A 16,859-nucleotide genomic window follows, 5' to 3' on the forward strand; every position below is an offset into this window, starting at 1 on the left:
CGATGATATTTTATTCAGGTACCAAAAACTCATATAGAAGTAACATTTTCAAACAATAAATCTGCTTTTTATGGGATTAAGGCCCCAAATTCGAAGATCGCTGAATACGACAGCTTATATAGCTATTGGGTTGCCCAAAAAGTAATTGTGGATTTTTCATATAGTCGGCGTTGACAAATTTTTTCACAGCTTGTGACTCTGTAATTGCATTCTTTCTTCTGTCAATTATCAGCTGTTACTTTCAGCTTGCTTTAGAAAAAAAGCGTAAAAAAGTATATTTGATTAAAGTTCATTCTAAATTTTATTAAAAATGCATTTACTTTATTTTAAAAAATCCGCAATTACTTTTTGGCCATATTTGGGGCGAATGTCGGGAGGCTTAAAACAACTCACTACTACAATTTCAATTCCAGCAAAATCGAATAAAAAATAAAGCTTTTATGGGCTTCAGGCCCTTTAACGACAGATCGGTCTATATGACAGCTATATCTTAATATAGTCCGATCTGAACCATATTAAGGTCGGATATCGGGAGGCTCAAAACAACTCACTGTTTCAAATTTCAGCGAAATGGGGTAATAAATAAAGCTTTTATGGGCTTCAGACCCTTTATCGGGAGATCAGTCTATATGACAGCTATATCCAAATATAGTCCGATCTGAACCATAATTGGGTCCGATATAGGGCGGACTAAAGCTACTCTTTGTTTAAAATTTTTACGAAATCGGATAAAAAATAAAGCATTTATGGCCATTAGACCCTCTATCGGGAGATCGGTCAATATAGCAGCTATATCTAAATATAATCCGATACAAGCCATATTTATGTCAGATGTCAGGAGGCTTAAAATAACCCACTGTTTAAAGTAAATTTCATTAAATTTCAATTTCATTAAATTTCAGCGAAATTGGATAAATCTAAATAATATTTATGTCAGATGTCAGGAAGCTTAAAATAACCCACTGTTTCAAATTTCAGCGAAATCGGGTAATAAATAATACTTTTATGGGCATCAGACCCTTTATCGGGAGATCGGTCTATAGGGTAGCAATATCTAAATATGGTCCGATCTGAGCCATATTTGCGAAATCCGATTAAAATAAAGCATTTATGGGCATTAGACCCTTTATCGGCAGATCGTTCTATACGGCAGCTATATCTAAATATATTCCGATCTGAACCATATTTGGGTCGGATGTCAGGATGTTAAAAACAACTAAATTTTCACATTTCAGCGATATAAAGTAATAAATAAAGCTATTATGGGCTTCAGACCCTTAACTGTCAGATCGGTCTATATGTCAGCTATATCCAAATATGGTACGATTTAGCCTGTTCCAGAAATTAACCTGCGTGCAGCAAAAAGACGCATCTATGCCAAATTTCAGCTCAATATTTCAATTTTCGAAGACACACGGGCATCGTTAATCGTCTTAGAATTTTACGACGATCCGAAATATATATACTTTGTAGGGTCTGGAAATGGATATTTCGATGTGTTGCAATCAATGATGAAATTAGTATACCCCCACCCTATGGTGAAGGGTATAAAACTGGAGGATATGCGTTTCAAAAGAAAATCCTTTTTGTTTTCTGGTACACCCTAATATATATAATTCGGCCCCGCTGAGATATGCCCCCATATACATTTTTAATCATGAAATTAAAATGTTTCCAACTTCAGCTGTTTTTTAATCAATCACCACATATTCGTGATATATAAAAAAGTAAAAATATTTTGTATCAAAAATTATTATCACGTGGTTTGAAGATATTTTCAAAACATCAATACCTACATTAATCGGTCAAATTGTTGTCCATATACTTGCTTGTGTAAGGACAAAAGTATGACGTTCGACTTTGGCCAAAAATGCACATGACCAATAAAGTGTGTGTGAAACAAATACCCATGTATTGTAGTGATGTTTCATACAATCACACCTATGAATGTTATTTGAAGATATCTTATCTGGTCACATCAGATTAGACCTTTTAAAGTTAAAACTCTATTGATAGACTAAGTAAATGTCAAAGCAAAAATGTTTGAAACAGTATTAAACGGTCTGTCAATCCATAAACTGGTGACATTTCAGACGCACATAGAGTTAAAGCGCGATAAATTTAAAAGTTAGACAATTAAAATGAGGTTCCTGTTATTCATAGCACTTGTAGCGGTTTTGGTAAATTCAAAAGGTGAATTGATAAAAATAGGAAGAACTAAAAGAAATCTGAGAACAAATCAATAGTGCTTGGCAGAGGTTCCTATTTGAAGCCATATTTGGTGTTATCATTACATAATTAATTTAACTTTCAAGATAACACCAATGCAGGAACATGATAAAGACTGATTTGAATTCATCATATCGTGATATTAACAAATATTTTTACAACACACGTAAAGTGTTTAGCTGGGCAATTAGTCATAACCCTAACAGTGAAGGAAAACTGATTTTAAAAATATGGAGTGATTAAGTGTTAAAGTTAAAGTGATGAAAGAGAGTATTACTCACACCAAAAACTATGAAAAACCAGTAAGGAAAGGTAAAAGTCGGGCGGTGCCGACTGTATAATACCCTACACCTACCCCATAAATACAAAGTGAAACTATATCTATTTCCGAACCAACATTGATGGACCTCGGTGGATTTTTTCAGATGGGTTATTAAAATACCCGTATCAAAATTCGAGCAAAGCAAATGTCTTCAAAATGTAATAAATTCGGTTGGCAAGTGACTACAAATTACCCAAAATCTTGCGAACATATATATGGGAGCTACATCTAAATCAAAATCGATTTTGACCAAACTTCTTCGATATTGTGGCAGTCATCGAGGAAAGCGTTGTGCACAATTTTGGCAAGATTGGTCAATAAATGCGCTTGCAGTGACCAAAGAAGTGAAAATCGGGCGATATACATATATGGCAGCTATATCTACGAAATTCCTCAGCAATTTTAAGGGTCACAAGAAAATCCTTCCTGCCTAATTTCGGGAAAATCGTTTTCCAAATTAGCACTTTAATGTTATATTTTTCAAAATCAGACGAACATATAGATGGGAGCTATATATAAATCTGAACCGATTTAGACTAAACTTTATGGATATTGTGATAGTCATCAAGGAAAGCTTTGTATAAAGTTTTGGCAAGTTTGGTCAATAAATGCTCTTGCAGGGGCTCTTGAAGTGAAAATCGGGCGATATATATATATATATATATATATATATATATATATATATATATATATATATATATATATATATATATATATATATATATATATATATATATATATATATATATATATATATATATATATATATATATATATATATATATATATATATATATATATATATATATATATAAGAGTTATATCTAAATCTGAAACAAATTCCACCAAACTTTATGGACTTTGTGGGAGTCGTCGAGGAAAGCGTTGTACAACATTTTGGAAAGATTGATCAATAAATGCGCTTGCAGTGGCTCTAGGAGTGAAAATCGGACGAACATATATATGGGAGCTATATCCAAATCTGAACCGATTTCTATGAAATTCACCACTACTGTCGAGAGTCAAAAGAAAGTCCTTTCTGCCATATTTCAAAAGAATCGGTTAACAAATTATCATTTTATTGCATTATTACTGCAAATCGGACGAACATATATATGGGAGCTATATCTAAATCTCAACCGATTTCTATGAAATTCACCAGTAATATCGAGTGTCAAGAGAAAATCTTTCCTACAAAATTTCAAGAGAAATGGTTAAGAAATGACCATTTTATGGCAGCATTACTTCAAATCGGACGAACATATACAATATATGGGAGCTATATCCAAATCTGAACCGATTTTTTCCAATTTCAATAGGCTGCGTCCCTAGGCCGAAAAAATTCACGTACCAAATTTTAAGACGATCGTAAGAAAATTGCGACTTGTAGTTTATACTCAAATTAACATGGACAGGCGGACAGACAGACAAACGGACATAGCTAAATCGAATCAGAAAGCGATTCTGTATCGATCGGTATACTTATCAATGGGTGTTACAAACTAATTCACTAAGTTATAATACCCTGTACCACAGTAGGAAAACGTGTTGGTTGGCTTTTTTGTTCCATGTCAGTAGATATGACATATCAATTAAATTTTAACATTTCAATTTTTGTGGAAAATTTCCGCATGAAATTTTATAAGAAACAAGTTAAAAGATGTATGGTTCTATTGGGAAAATCCTACATATCCATCACCATCGATCACGTTCGAAAAGTTAAGGCTTGTGCTATGTTTGTGATTCACAGTGGAAAGCCCACATCAACCAAAATTGTTCCATCTGTGGCTGGGAAAACCCAAGAGTTATCGTTGAGAAGCCCCTCAATCCTAAATGTGTGACTGATTGTACGGTTTATTGTCCGGCAGGGTCATTGGACCTCACTTTTTCGAAAATTAGGTTGGATCAACAGTTACCGTAAATCGAGGGATGATTAATGTTTTTGTACCCTACACCACCACTATAATACAGTTTATTATAATTTTGTGCATCTGTTTGCAATGCAATGAAGGAGAAGAGCTAGACTCATTGATGAGTATAGCAGGGAACTGCAAGCGGGCCATTTTTATACCCTGCACCACTACTATTAGTGCATCTGTTTGTAACACCCAAAAGGAAAAGAGAGAGACCCATTGATAAGTATACTGATCGACTCAGAATCACTTTCTAATTTAAACTATGATCGTCTATCTGTCCGTCTGTCTGTCCGACTGTCAGTATGTTTGTCCATGTTAATTTGTGTAAAAACTACAGGTCGCAGTTTTCATCCCATTGTCTTCAAATTTAGAGACGAAGCCTATAGAAATTGGAAAAATCGGTTCAGATTTGGATATAGCTCCCATATAATATATATTCGTCCGATTTCCAATAATGATGCAATAAAAAGTTCATTTGTTAACCTATTGCCTCGAAATTTGGCAGTAAGGATTTTCTCTCCCGACATTACTCGGGAATTTCATAGAAATCGGTTCAGATTTAGATATAGCTCTCATATATATATACATATATATATATATATATATATATATATATATATATATATATATATATATATATATATATATATATATATATATATATATATATATATATATATATATATATATATATATTCCGATTATAACTCCTAGAGCAAGCGCAAGAGCATTATTGACCAATATTGCCAAAATTGTGCACAACTCTTTCCTCGACGACTGCCACAATATCTGAGAAGATTGGTAAAAATGGGTTTAGATTTTGATATAGCTCCCACATATATGTTCGTCCGATTTTGAGAAATATTGCAATAAAGTGCTCAATTGTGAACCGATTCTCTCTAAATTTGGCATGAAGAAGTTTTTATGACTCTCGACATTACTGGTGAATTTCATAGAAATCGGTCCAGTCTTAGATATAGCTGACATATATGTATATCACCCGATTTTCACTCCAAGAGCGACTCCAAGCGCCCTTATTGACCAATCGTGCCAAAATTTTGCAAAACGCTTTCCTTGGCGACTAACTAAGACGATTACCACAATATTTATAGACCTTGGTCGAAATCGGTTCAGATTTAGATATAGCTCCCATATATATGTTCGTCATATTTTGTCTAATTTGCAATAATGTTATCATTTGTCAACCGTTGTTCACAAACTCAGCTTATGGCTAAGTCTTATTTTTGGAGCTAAGGTTCACAGATGACCGAGTAGAACTCAGGTTCCTTTCCTTCACCACAGGGGACACACGCCACCATGTAAAACCCAGCAAGACAATACTTACTTATGCCAATGCCGAATGAATAGAGACAACAAATGAGTTCAAATTCGCTGGGGTCGGGGATCGCTGCCATAGCATACAAGACACCTCGGTCCAAAGCATAAAGAAAAGGGAAATGGAGTTGCCAGCTGGCTGATGAAAATACTGGTTTTATAATACATTTCAGTTTAGGAATTGAAGATTGTATCTTAAAAATAGGCTAATTCGTTGATAATAAGGCACCAAAGCATTCAACAATCGTATTAATCACAGTTTGAACATATTTGCTCGTTTAAATATGAATTATGCAATTTTGAAGCCATAGTCCAAAAGATTTCAAGGAAACTGAAAAGAGTATTGCTTCGTCCAGCACCATTATGGAAAGAAATTTTCTTCGCAAATCCAACGATGTCCTCGGAATTTTGAAATTCTCAAAACAGAAAATGTTACAGCAATTTCAAACTCAACTTGATTTTTTAGGATTTTTCGGAAAATAATTATGCGAATTTGAGCTTGTTTTTTAAAGAAAAAAAATATAGGGGTTGCACCAATCGGAAATTTTTGTCATTATCTTCAATCCTGTATACACAACACGAAAATTTTTTTTCGCATCAAAAATTGCAAATTTTCATAAGGGGTTAGCCTTTGCTAAAAAAATGCAAAAAATAAAAAATTTTAATTTTTATGTATTTCTGTTCATTATATGAATCTTCTTGGAATTTCGAATTGTGAAATGGTGGAAAATTTTTGAAATTCGAAAAAATTAAGGAGTTACGGCGTTGTTGTGCGCGGTAATGACCTTGAATTTTTATGCCCAAAAAACATAGGTTTTTGCAAAGTTTTTTATAGAAAACTTTACAGCATTGCTTCATCGAGCACATCCACGAAAAAAAACTTTCCTTACGAATCCAACGATGTCTAACAAAATCTGAAGTTCGCAAAACAAAGGAAGTTACAGCAATTGCAAACTCACGTTGTTTTTTTTTAATTTTTTGGAATGAATTATGCGATTTCAAAGCAATAGTGCAAAAGTTTTCAAAAACACAGAAAAGAGTGTTGCTGGACAAACCATTACGAAAGATATTTTCTTCGCAAATCCAACAGTGTCCTCAGAATTTTGAAATTCGCAAAACTGAAGATGTTGCAGCGGTTTCAAACTCACCTTGATTTTTTTAGCATTTTTTTGATATTAATTATAATTTTGAGCTTGTTTTTTGGAGAAAAAACATAGGAGTTGCACTAATTCGAATTTTTTGCCATTAACTTCAATACTGCATACTCAACTCAAAAATGCAAAAAAAAATAAAATGTGAATTTTTAAGTAATTCTGTTTATTGTACGAATCTTCTACGAATTTGGAACTGCAGAATGCTGGAAAATTTTTGAAATTCGAAAAATTAAGGAGTTACAGCATTTTTGACTTTGAAAACGACCTTGAATTTTTAAGCCCAAAAAAAAATTGATTTTCGCTATGTTTTTCACGGAAAACTTTACAGTATTGCTTCTTCCAGCACCTCTACGGAAAGGAATTTTACTCACGAATTCAACGGTGTCTGAAAAAATTCCAAAGCTTTCAAAACTAAGGAAGTTAGAGCAATTGCAAACTCAAATTGTTTTTTTTTTTTTAATTTTTTAGAATAAAATATGCAATTTTGAAGTAATATTTTTAAGTTTTCAAGGAACAGAAAAGAGTATTGCTTAGTCCAGCACCATTACGGAAAGAGATTTTCCTCATGAATCCAACGTTGTCCCCGGAATTTTCAATTTCGCAAAACAAATGATGTTACAGCAATTTTAAACTCAACTTGATCTTTTTAGCAATTTTCGGATATTAATTATGCGATTTTGAGCTTGTTTTTTGAAGAAAAAACATAGGGGTTGCATTAAACCGAATTTTTTTGCCATTGTCATCAATACTGTATACTCAACTCAAAAAATTTTTTTCATCAAAAATTGCAAATTTTTATCAGGGGTTAGCCTTTGCTAAAAAAAATGCAAAAAAAAATTTTTGAAATTCGAAAAAATTAAGGAGTAACAGCATTTTTGACTTTAAAAACAACCTTGAATTTTTACGCCCAAAATAAATTGATTTTTGCGAAGTTTTTCACAGAAAACTTAACAGTATTGCTTCATCCAGCACCTCTACAGAAAGAAATTTTACTCACGAATTCAACGGTGTCTGAAAAATTTCAAGAGCTTTCAAAACTAAGGAAGTTAGAGCAATTGGAAACTCAAATTGGGTTTTTTCAAAGTTTTCAAGGAAACAGAAAAGAGTATTGCTTAGTCCAGCACCATTACGGAAAGAGATTTTCCCCATGAATCTAACGGTGTCCCCGGAGTTTTCAAATTCGCAAAACAAATGATGTAACAGCAGTTTCGAACTTACCTTGATTGTCTTTAGCATTTTTCGGATATTACTTATGCGATTTGGACCTTTTTTTTTTGAAGAAAAAACATAGGAGTTGCATTAAACTGAATTTTTTGCCATTATATTCAATACTGTATACTCAACTCGAAAAATTATTTCGCATCAAAAATTGCAAATTTTCATAAGGGGTTAGCCTTTGCTAAAAATATGGAAAAAAATAAAATGTAAAATTTCAAGTAATTCTGTTTATTGTACGAATCTTCTTCGAAATTCGAACTGTGGAAATTTTTCGAAATTCAAAAAAAAATTAAGGAGTTACAGCGTTTTGGCCTTATATACGTCCTTGAATTTTTACGCCCAAAAAAATTTGGTTTTAGCGATGTTTTTCACAGAAAACACTACATTTTATCTTCATGCAGCACCACTACGGATAGCGACTTTCCTCACAAATTCAACAGTGTCAGAAAAATACAAAAGCTTTCAAAACTAAGGAAGTTACAGCGAAGCGAAGGATTTTCTCTTAACTCTCGACATTACTGGCGAATTTCATTAACATGGGTTTAGATTTAGATATATCTCTCATATATATATATATATATGTATATATATATATGTATATATATATATATATATATATATATATATATATATATATATATATATATATATATATATATATATATATATATATATATATATATATATATATATATATATAAATAATGTGGTAGTTGTCAAGGAAAGCGTTGTACACGGTATTGGCAAGATTTATCAATATATATATATATATATATATATATATATATATATATATATGTATATATATATATATATATATATATATATATATATATATATATAAATCTTGCCAATACCGTGTACAACGCTTTCCTTGACAACTACCACATTATTTAAGAATTATTAAGATTTAGATATATCTCCCATATATGTGCTCGTCAGATTTTTGGTTAATTTGCAATTATGTTGTCATTTGTCAACCGTAGTTATTACAGTTTGAACATATTTGCTTGACATTTGATTCGGATGATTAAATAACCCATCTGAAAACATCCGTCGAGGTCAATCAAAATTGGTTCAGAATTGGATATAGCTTCCACTTTGTATTCATAGGATAGGTGTAGGGTATTATACAGTTGCCACCTCCGGACTTTTGGTTTTGATTTGTGTTATACCCAAAAAATGTGATGTTAAAACAAACTCAGTCAAACCAACTCCGCAATAGCACTCGGCAAAGTCTCATAAGTCATGTGAATAAAAGTCATGCTGCTCATTTCGATGTTAGTTCGCTTCAATGATTCTTCGTGTAACATCGTTTGCCTACATCAGCGATGCCCAAAATGAAAATGTGACTGTATGTGGGAAATACCCTCTTTGAGTATTTTTATACCCTTCACCATAGGATGGAGGTATACTTATTTCGTCATTCCGTTTGCAACACCTCGAGATATGCGTCACAGACCCTGTTCAGAATAATATACCTGATCGTCATGATATTTTAAATCTATCTATACATGTCCGTCCGTCTGTCGAAAGCACGCAAACATTCGAAGGAATAAAGCTAGAAATAAAAAAATAAAACGACCCCTTTTTTGAGTTTTGTTCAAACGCTTTATTTAATTGTGTATATTTAAAGTACACAATTATGGCTTAAAATGATAACTGATTATAATGTTTTTCATCTGTCTTATTTATACTAATAAGTAAAGAATGAATGAGCGAAATTGGGCTATTTCGGCTTAACAAAATTATCGGGAATTGATTGACTTGATCCAGTGAAAAAGATGACCATTCAATATTTACATTGACACTATCAAAGTGATTTCAAATCAATTATCAATGGGTCAATATGGATTGTGCAAATTAAGATTGTTCATTGTAATGGGTAATGGATGGGTTTTCAAATTCCATCCAAATCGGATGAAAAATGCTCTTTTTATGGGCTCAGTACTCTATATAGGGAGATCAGTCTATATGGCATCTGTATCCAAATATGTGTCGATCTGGACGATATTCTCCAAAAAGGTTTAGAGGAGTATTGGAACTCGCTGTGCCCCATTTCATCGAAATATGTTGAAAATTGTTCCTTTTATAGGCGCATTACACTATATCGGGAGATCGATATATATGGCAGCTATATCCAAATATAGTCCGATCTGTTTCACATTTGACAGGAATGGGTAGGGGTCTAGCAGAACACACAGTGCCAAATTTCATTTCATCGAATTCGGGTAATAATGGATATTTTATGGCCTTAATACCCTATATCGGGAGAACGGTTGGTCTGTCTATAGGGCAACTATATCCAAATATAGTCCGATCTGAACCGAACGTGGGTAGGGGTCTACCAGAACTCACTGTGCCAAATTTCGAAATCGGATGAAAAATTAACAATTTATTGCTTCAAGACCTTAAGTCTGGAGATATGTCTATATAGCGGCTATATATAACAAAAATCCGATTTTATGAGATCAGAAGGCAAGGTTTATATACAAAGAATGCGAAATCATAAAAAATTTTTTGAAAAATTTTTTAAAACCCAAGATATCTGCAAAATTATAAATACTAAGCTTTTGGGTATAAATGGGTAAATACCCGGATATTTACCCAATGTACCCAATTTACCGGGTAAATACCTTTTGGGTATATACCTATCGCCTGTCTCCTGTAATAGAAGTGATATAATTCCCAAGACTTAATTTGGTCAATTTGGGTCGTTGCAAAACTGTTGCAATTGCACATTACAATTGTGTCGTTCGGACAATGACACTTAAAATTGAATAATTTGTAAATTGACTTTGAATGTTGCGGAAGTGTTGCATATGCCGATATGCAAGAGACCATACACCCATACATTTATTAATGTGTGTGTGTGTTCTTTATATTGTGAACATTGGGATGGTCGTAAGTTCGAGGCTCCGAGGCAGACAATATGTAAATTATCTTGTTCATTCTTATGTAGATTATTTTCGTTCCTTTTTAGCATAAAATTTTCTAAAATAATTATCACTCCGATATTGATCTTAAAGTTTTCATAAGATGATTGCTCGGTTTTACATGACAGTTTTTGATTTTTTTCAAGAAAGTTTTCATTTTTCCAAAGTTAACAGTAGTTTTACAATTATTTTCAATTTTGCTATAAAAATTCTTTAATGCTAATAATCCAGGGTAAATTACTTCTTCTTCTCCAATTGAAGGATTCGTTTTACAAATTGGTTCTTAATTTTTTACAATATTTTGGTACAACTATCTTGTATTTTACGCAATTTTTTATATTCGTAAAAATCTGTATTATAAGTTTTATTATTATGTATTAGAAAAGATTTATCATTTATGGCTAGTGATCTGTTGAATTTGTTCGAAATCGGTTCTATTAAAATTTCAGCAAATGTTTCATTCAAGAATCTATCAATGTGGAGGGTCAAAATACCTAATTTATGTCTGAATTTTGCGGATATATTAGTATATAGATATGATTCCACTTAATCCATAAGTTCGTATTCCTCTATTGTAAGTATGTCGGATGGTATTACCCCTAGTTTAGAATTGAATATGATGCCCTATTTCATCTACATGGTTTGTTAATAACGATCTAAACTCGTTATTAATTTTAAATATGTTTTCCAAAAAAGTATTTTTTTTCTTCCTATATATTTCCGATCCTCCCAATTGATTTTGTGAGCTGACGCAATTATTGCCCCATAAAAAATTTCGCACATGATGTTTTGTTACAACTTCCAACATCCATTCTAGGTTTGGTTCAAAACCTTCCATTGCTCCCATATAAACTGATCTCCCAGTTTGAATTCTTGAGCGTGTAGAAGGCACAATTTTACCAGACTTGGAATGAATGTGTTTACTGGTAAATGCAGTTCTTATCTAATCCAATCAGTAGGATTTATTTTCTTGAGCCTCTTTCGAACTCAATGATTATCCGATTTTGCTGAAGTAGTTTGGAAGTGGTTTTTGGTCTAACAGCCATGGCAAGGATGATTCATATCGGGCCATACCGTAATAGAGTTTCGTTCAAAAACGTATTCTGTATTTCAAAAACTCATAAAAAAAACTTGTCATGCTATCCATGGTAGAGGGTATTTAAGATTCTTCCCGGCCGAACTTAATGAGCTTTAACTTGATATCTGTATTCTCCAAAACGATTAGATAGGAAAATTGATTTGGCGCTGAACGGTTTACCTTTCCTTTAACTAACTCGTTATAGTGTTTTATTTGAATTAGCACTACAACTTTTTTAAACATTAAATTTGTTTACTTAAATCAAAAACAAATTAATGAAATCCCTTAAAAATATTTTAAATTTTTTTTATTTATTTTTTTATTACAGTTTTTGCACTGGATTGTTACCAATGTGGGGGAGACGACTGCAATGATGAGTCCACTACACAAGTCATTACTTGCCCAAATACCGGCGATGTTTTTGCCTGCTACACAATGAAATACCAAGGTAATTTACAGCAAGGGGCCGATAAATATCCGCATCCTCTTTCCAACCTAATCTAATTTACAACTTTAACACTTTTATTCATTAAGCCCAGTACTATATTCACTTTTCGCATCCATTTTGCACACTTTCTATTGCAACAACTCTTGTTGAAAGTTACAATTTAAAATATTTCTATTTGTAGATACATATATTCCCTTACAGGAAAAACAACAATTCTTTCGAAAAAATTGTCATTTTCATTTATGATTTCCTTTTTGAAAATCGGATTTCGTTAGCGAAAAGCGAACATTGAACATTGAACCAATGCTTAGACGTAACAAAATTTTCTGATTTGTAGAATGCTCATATTGCTGCATATAATGAACGAAAGATGATTAAAAATTGAGGCAGGCGCGAACGCTTTGAACGTTGATGAAACACTGATTTCTTTTATTTAAAGTTTTCTTACATTCTATTCTAACAAATCGTACTAGACTACTTATCCCATAAAGGGATGCTTATCTATCATTATATAACCCACATTATTTACGACAGCCATAACATACACATTGTCTATGGCAACCATAATATATCATTAATATTCACTTCACCTAATCAAAAAACCATTAACCCATTAGACTCTAAATCCTCCCAATCACTAAGGGATATTTTCAATATTACTCTAGTCATAATATCGTTATCTAGGTAACTATAGATTCCGTTCGAATGAATTTCGAACAATAGAGTTAGTTCGAAATAGAAAACCAATTTGCTGATTATTTTTATACCCTCCACAATAGGATGGGGGTGTACTAATTTCGTCATTCCGTTTATAACACCTTGAAATATACCTGTGAGACCCCATAAAGTATGCATATTCTTGATCATCATGACATTTTAAGTCGATCTAGCCATGTCCGTCCGTCTGTCGAAAGCACAAAGGAGTTAAGCTAGGCGCTTGAAATTTTTCCCAAACACTTTTTATCATTGTAGGTTGGTTGGGATTGCAAATAGGCCATATCGGTCCATGTTTTGATAAAGCTGCCTTGATCTTGACTTCTTGCATCACTACAGGGCGCAATTCTCATCCGATTTGGCTGAAATTTTGCATGAAGTGTTTTTGTTTTGACTTCCAACAACTGTGCTCAGTATGGTTTGAATCGTGTCATAACCTGATATAGCTGCCATATAAACCGATCTTAGATCTTAATTTCTTAGGTCTCTAGAGCAATTCTCATCCGATTTTACATAAAGTGTTTGTTGCTAAGTATGGTAAAAATCGGCGCATAACCTGATATAGCTGCCATATAAACTGATCTGGGATCTTGACTTCTTAGGCCTCTAGAGGGCTCAATTCTTATCGAATTTGGCTGAAATTTTGTACAACGGCTTCTCCCATAACCTTCAGCATACATGTCCAATATGGTCTGAATCGATCTATAGCCTGATACATCTCCCATATAAACCGATCTCCATAATGCTCCATAATGCTACTTGAGCCCCTACAAAGCGCAATTATTCTACCCATCGGGCCGCCCCAACGCGAAAAGTCCCCCAAACAGACATATTGGATGTTCATTTCAATATAGGGCTCAAATGAAAGGTATTCGGGAGTAGATATCGAATCTGGCATGCAAAATTAGAGCGAATTACAGGGGGTCACGCCACCCTCAAAAACGCCATAGACCCATTATGACTACATGATACTTGGCTGAACCGATTTTCTTACAATTTTCATAGATTGTTTACGTTTGCCTAAAAGGAAACATAGGCTATATAATTTTTAGATATTGGGTGAGGCGCACCCTCACCCTTACCCAAAAACGCCACCCATATCCGAAAGTGGTCTGATGGGCACAACAAGGATATCAAATGAAAGGTATTGGAGACCAGAAAACTAATATGGTATTAATATTTGGGCCCAAGTACCCAGTGGGCCCCCAACCCCAAAACTCCTCTAAACAGATATTCGAAGTTCATGTTAATCTGGGACTCAAATGAGAAAAGAATTAGGCAGTAGATTAAACATTGGGTTCAAGTAATGGGAGGTCGCCGACCCCCGAATACCCCCAAATGGGCATATTAGCAGAGCATGGCTAAATGGGACTCAAATGAAAGGTATTTTGGAGTAGATTACGAATATGACACTAAAATTTGCGTTCATGTTAAGATGGCGCTTTTCATCATATATATATACAGGGTGGCTGATGAATATTGCTACAATGATGAATATTGCTACATTTTTTTTTCGGTGTATGGAATACATTTTTCTTTTATTCATGTTAAATTAAATTATTAAATTAATTATTAAATTATTATTAATTAAATTAATTAATTAATTAATTAAATTAATTATTAAATTATTATTATTAAATAGAAAAAAAGTTATTACATTTTTTTTTGGTAGCGGCTTTCATCAGCCACCCTGTATGTCAAATGGGTTATTTGACCTGTTATGACAATAAGGGACTCAAATGAAAGGTATTTGAGAGTAGAAAACAAAAAAATTTTAAAAACACCAGGAATCAAGCTGGGGCAAACTTCTCACACATCAATGAGTGCTTTCCGATTCAAGTTTAAACTCAATGATAAGAGACCTTTTTTCATAGTCGAGTCCGTCGCGCAGTGCGACACCTCTTAGGGAGAATTTTTTTAAATGATCATGCATGGCATTGTACCTCGCAAATGTTGCCAACCACCGCTATGTCCGATGTTCTCGCTAGGATCGAAACGCGTTCAACGTCATAGGCTACAATGGCACGAATTCGATATCCGCATTCAGGGCTAAGTGTCCCCACCCTAAAAAGAAATTACAGAGTTAAAGAAGGCGCAGCGGAGCGGGCCAGGTTCGGCTAGTATTAAAATAATATATAGACTTAATTGCGTTCAATAGTCCAGAATGAAAATCCATTGGCCGCTTTCTTTCTAAAAACAAATAACGTTTACGTGAAAGTGTTAACTGAACGAACTAGTTCAGTGAGCTGAAGTGAACTGCCGGTTACTGTAATGAACTACAAGACCAAATAAAATGATATTTTATTTATATTTTTATTACAATATAATGATATATTTTTCATTCTTAAATTATCATTAATTAACCGCCTTTTTTCTTTTCTTTTGCAGATGGTGATGTCACCAAAAAACAAAAAGGCTGCTCAGTAAAATCAGACACCATCGCCGCTTGTAGTGATGTCATCATTCCAGAGGGCACACGAAATGTTGTTTGTGAAATATGTACGGAACCAAAATGCAATTCAAGTCCAGCCCTTGCATTGTCTATGCTGCTGATACCAGTAGTTTTATTCATTCGTTATATAATGAATTAATTAAAACTGTTTTAATGAATAACTTTTAAGAAGAATTAAGTATTAAACTAAATTTAACGCACGCGCTAAAAACTCATTGTTTGAAGAAAAACAAAAAACAATAAAGCGTTTAGTACAACACAATATACATGTGTATTTCATGGGGGGATTTTAAGTTTAACAGTTAAAGTTATCAAGCTATATAAGATTTTTAAACCGAATCGGACCGAATTGATGTTGGAACTCAATTAAGGCTCCATTTTGGGAGTAAGGCCGAAGGTATACAAAAAGTCACCAAATAAAGCTAATGTATGTAGGATGTAAAAAAAGGACAGAGATACACTCACAGATTCCAGTTTTCTTTGAATGTGCTTCTGGTAGTCTATAGCTCTGAAGAGAAATATCCCAGGACGTTGGAAGTTACAGCAATTGCAAATTCACGTTGTTTTTCTTTTGGAATTTTTTGGAATGAATTATGCGATTTTGAAGCAATACTCTAAAGTTATCAAGGAATCAGATAAGAGTATTGCTTCAAAATCGCATAATTCGTTCCAAAAAATTCAACAAAAAAAAAAACAACATTGCTTTTTTCCATAGTTTTGCAAACTTTAGACACCGTTGGATTTGTGAGGAAAGTCGCTTTCAGTAGATGTGCTGGATGAAGCAGTACTGTAAAGATTTCTGTGAAAACCATCGACAAAAGCAATTTTTTTGGCCGGAAAAATTCAAGATCGTTTTCAAAGCCAAAAGCGCTGTAATTCCTTCATTTTTTTGAATTTCAAAAATTTTCCAGCATTCCGCAGTTTGAAATTCGAAGAAGATTCGTACAATAAACAGAATTTCTTAAAAATTCACATTTTATTTTTTTTGAATTTTTTAGCAAAGGCTAACCCCTTATGAAAATTTGCAATTTTTGATGCGAAAAAATTTTTCGAGTTG

The 16,859-nt window shown here is 33.2% G+C and overlaps 1 protein-coding gene across 1 annotated transcript; it reads left to right on the top strand.

The window, feature by feature from the left end:
* Window positions 1-2,100: 2,100 nt before the first annotated feature.
* On the top strand, window positions 2,101-16,033 carry LOC131995972 (uncharacterized). Its single transcript, XM_059365333.1, has 3 exons — window positions 2,101-2,193; window positions 12,517-12,636; window positions 15,739-16,033. The coding sequence occupies exons 1-3, from the start codon at window positions 2,142-2,144 to the stop codon at window positions 15,939-15,941; spliced, it is 375 nt and encodes a 124-aa protein (XP_059221316.1). The 5' UTR covers window positions 2,101-2,141; the 3' UTR covers window positions 15,942-16,033.
* The last annotated feature ends 826 nt before the right edge of the window (window positions 16,034-16,859 follow it).

Source organism: Stomoxys calcitrans, chromosome 3 (assembly GCF_963082655.1).
Source record: "Stomoxys calcitrans chromosome 3, idStoCalc2.1, whole genome shotgun sequence".
In the NCBI taxonomy this organism is placed as follows: Eukaryota; Metazoa; Arthropoda; class Insecta; order Diptera; family Muscidae; genus Stomoxys; species Stomoxys calcitrans.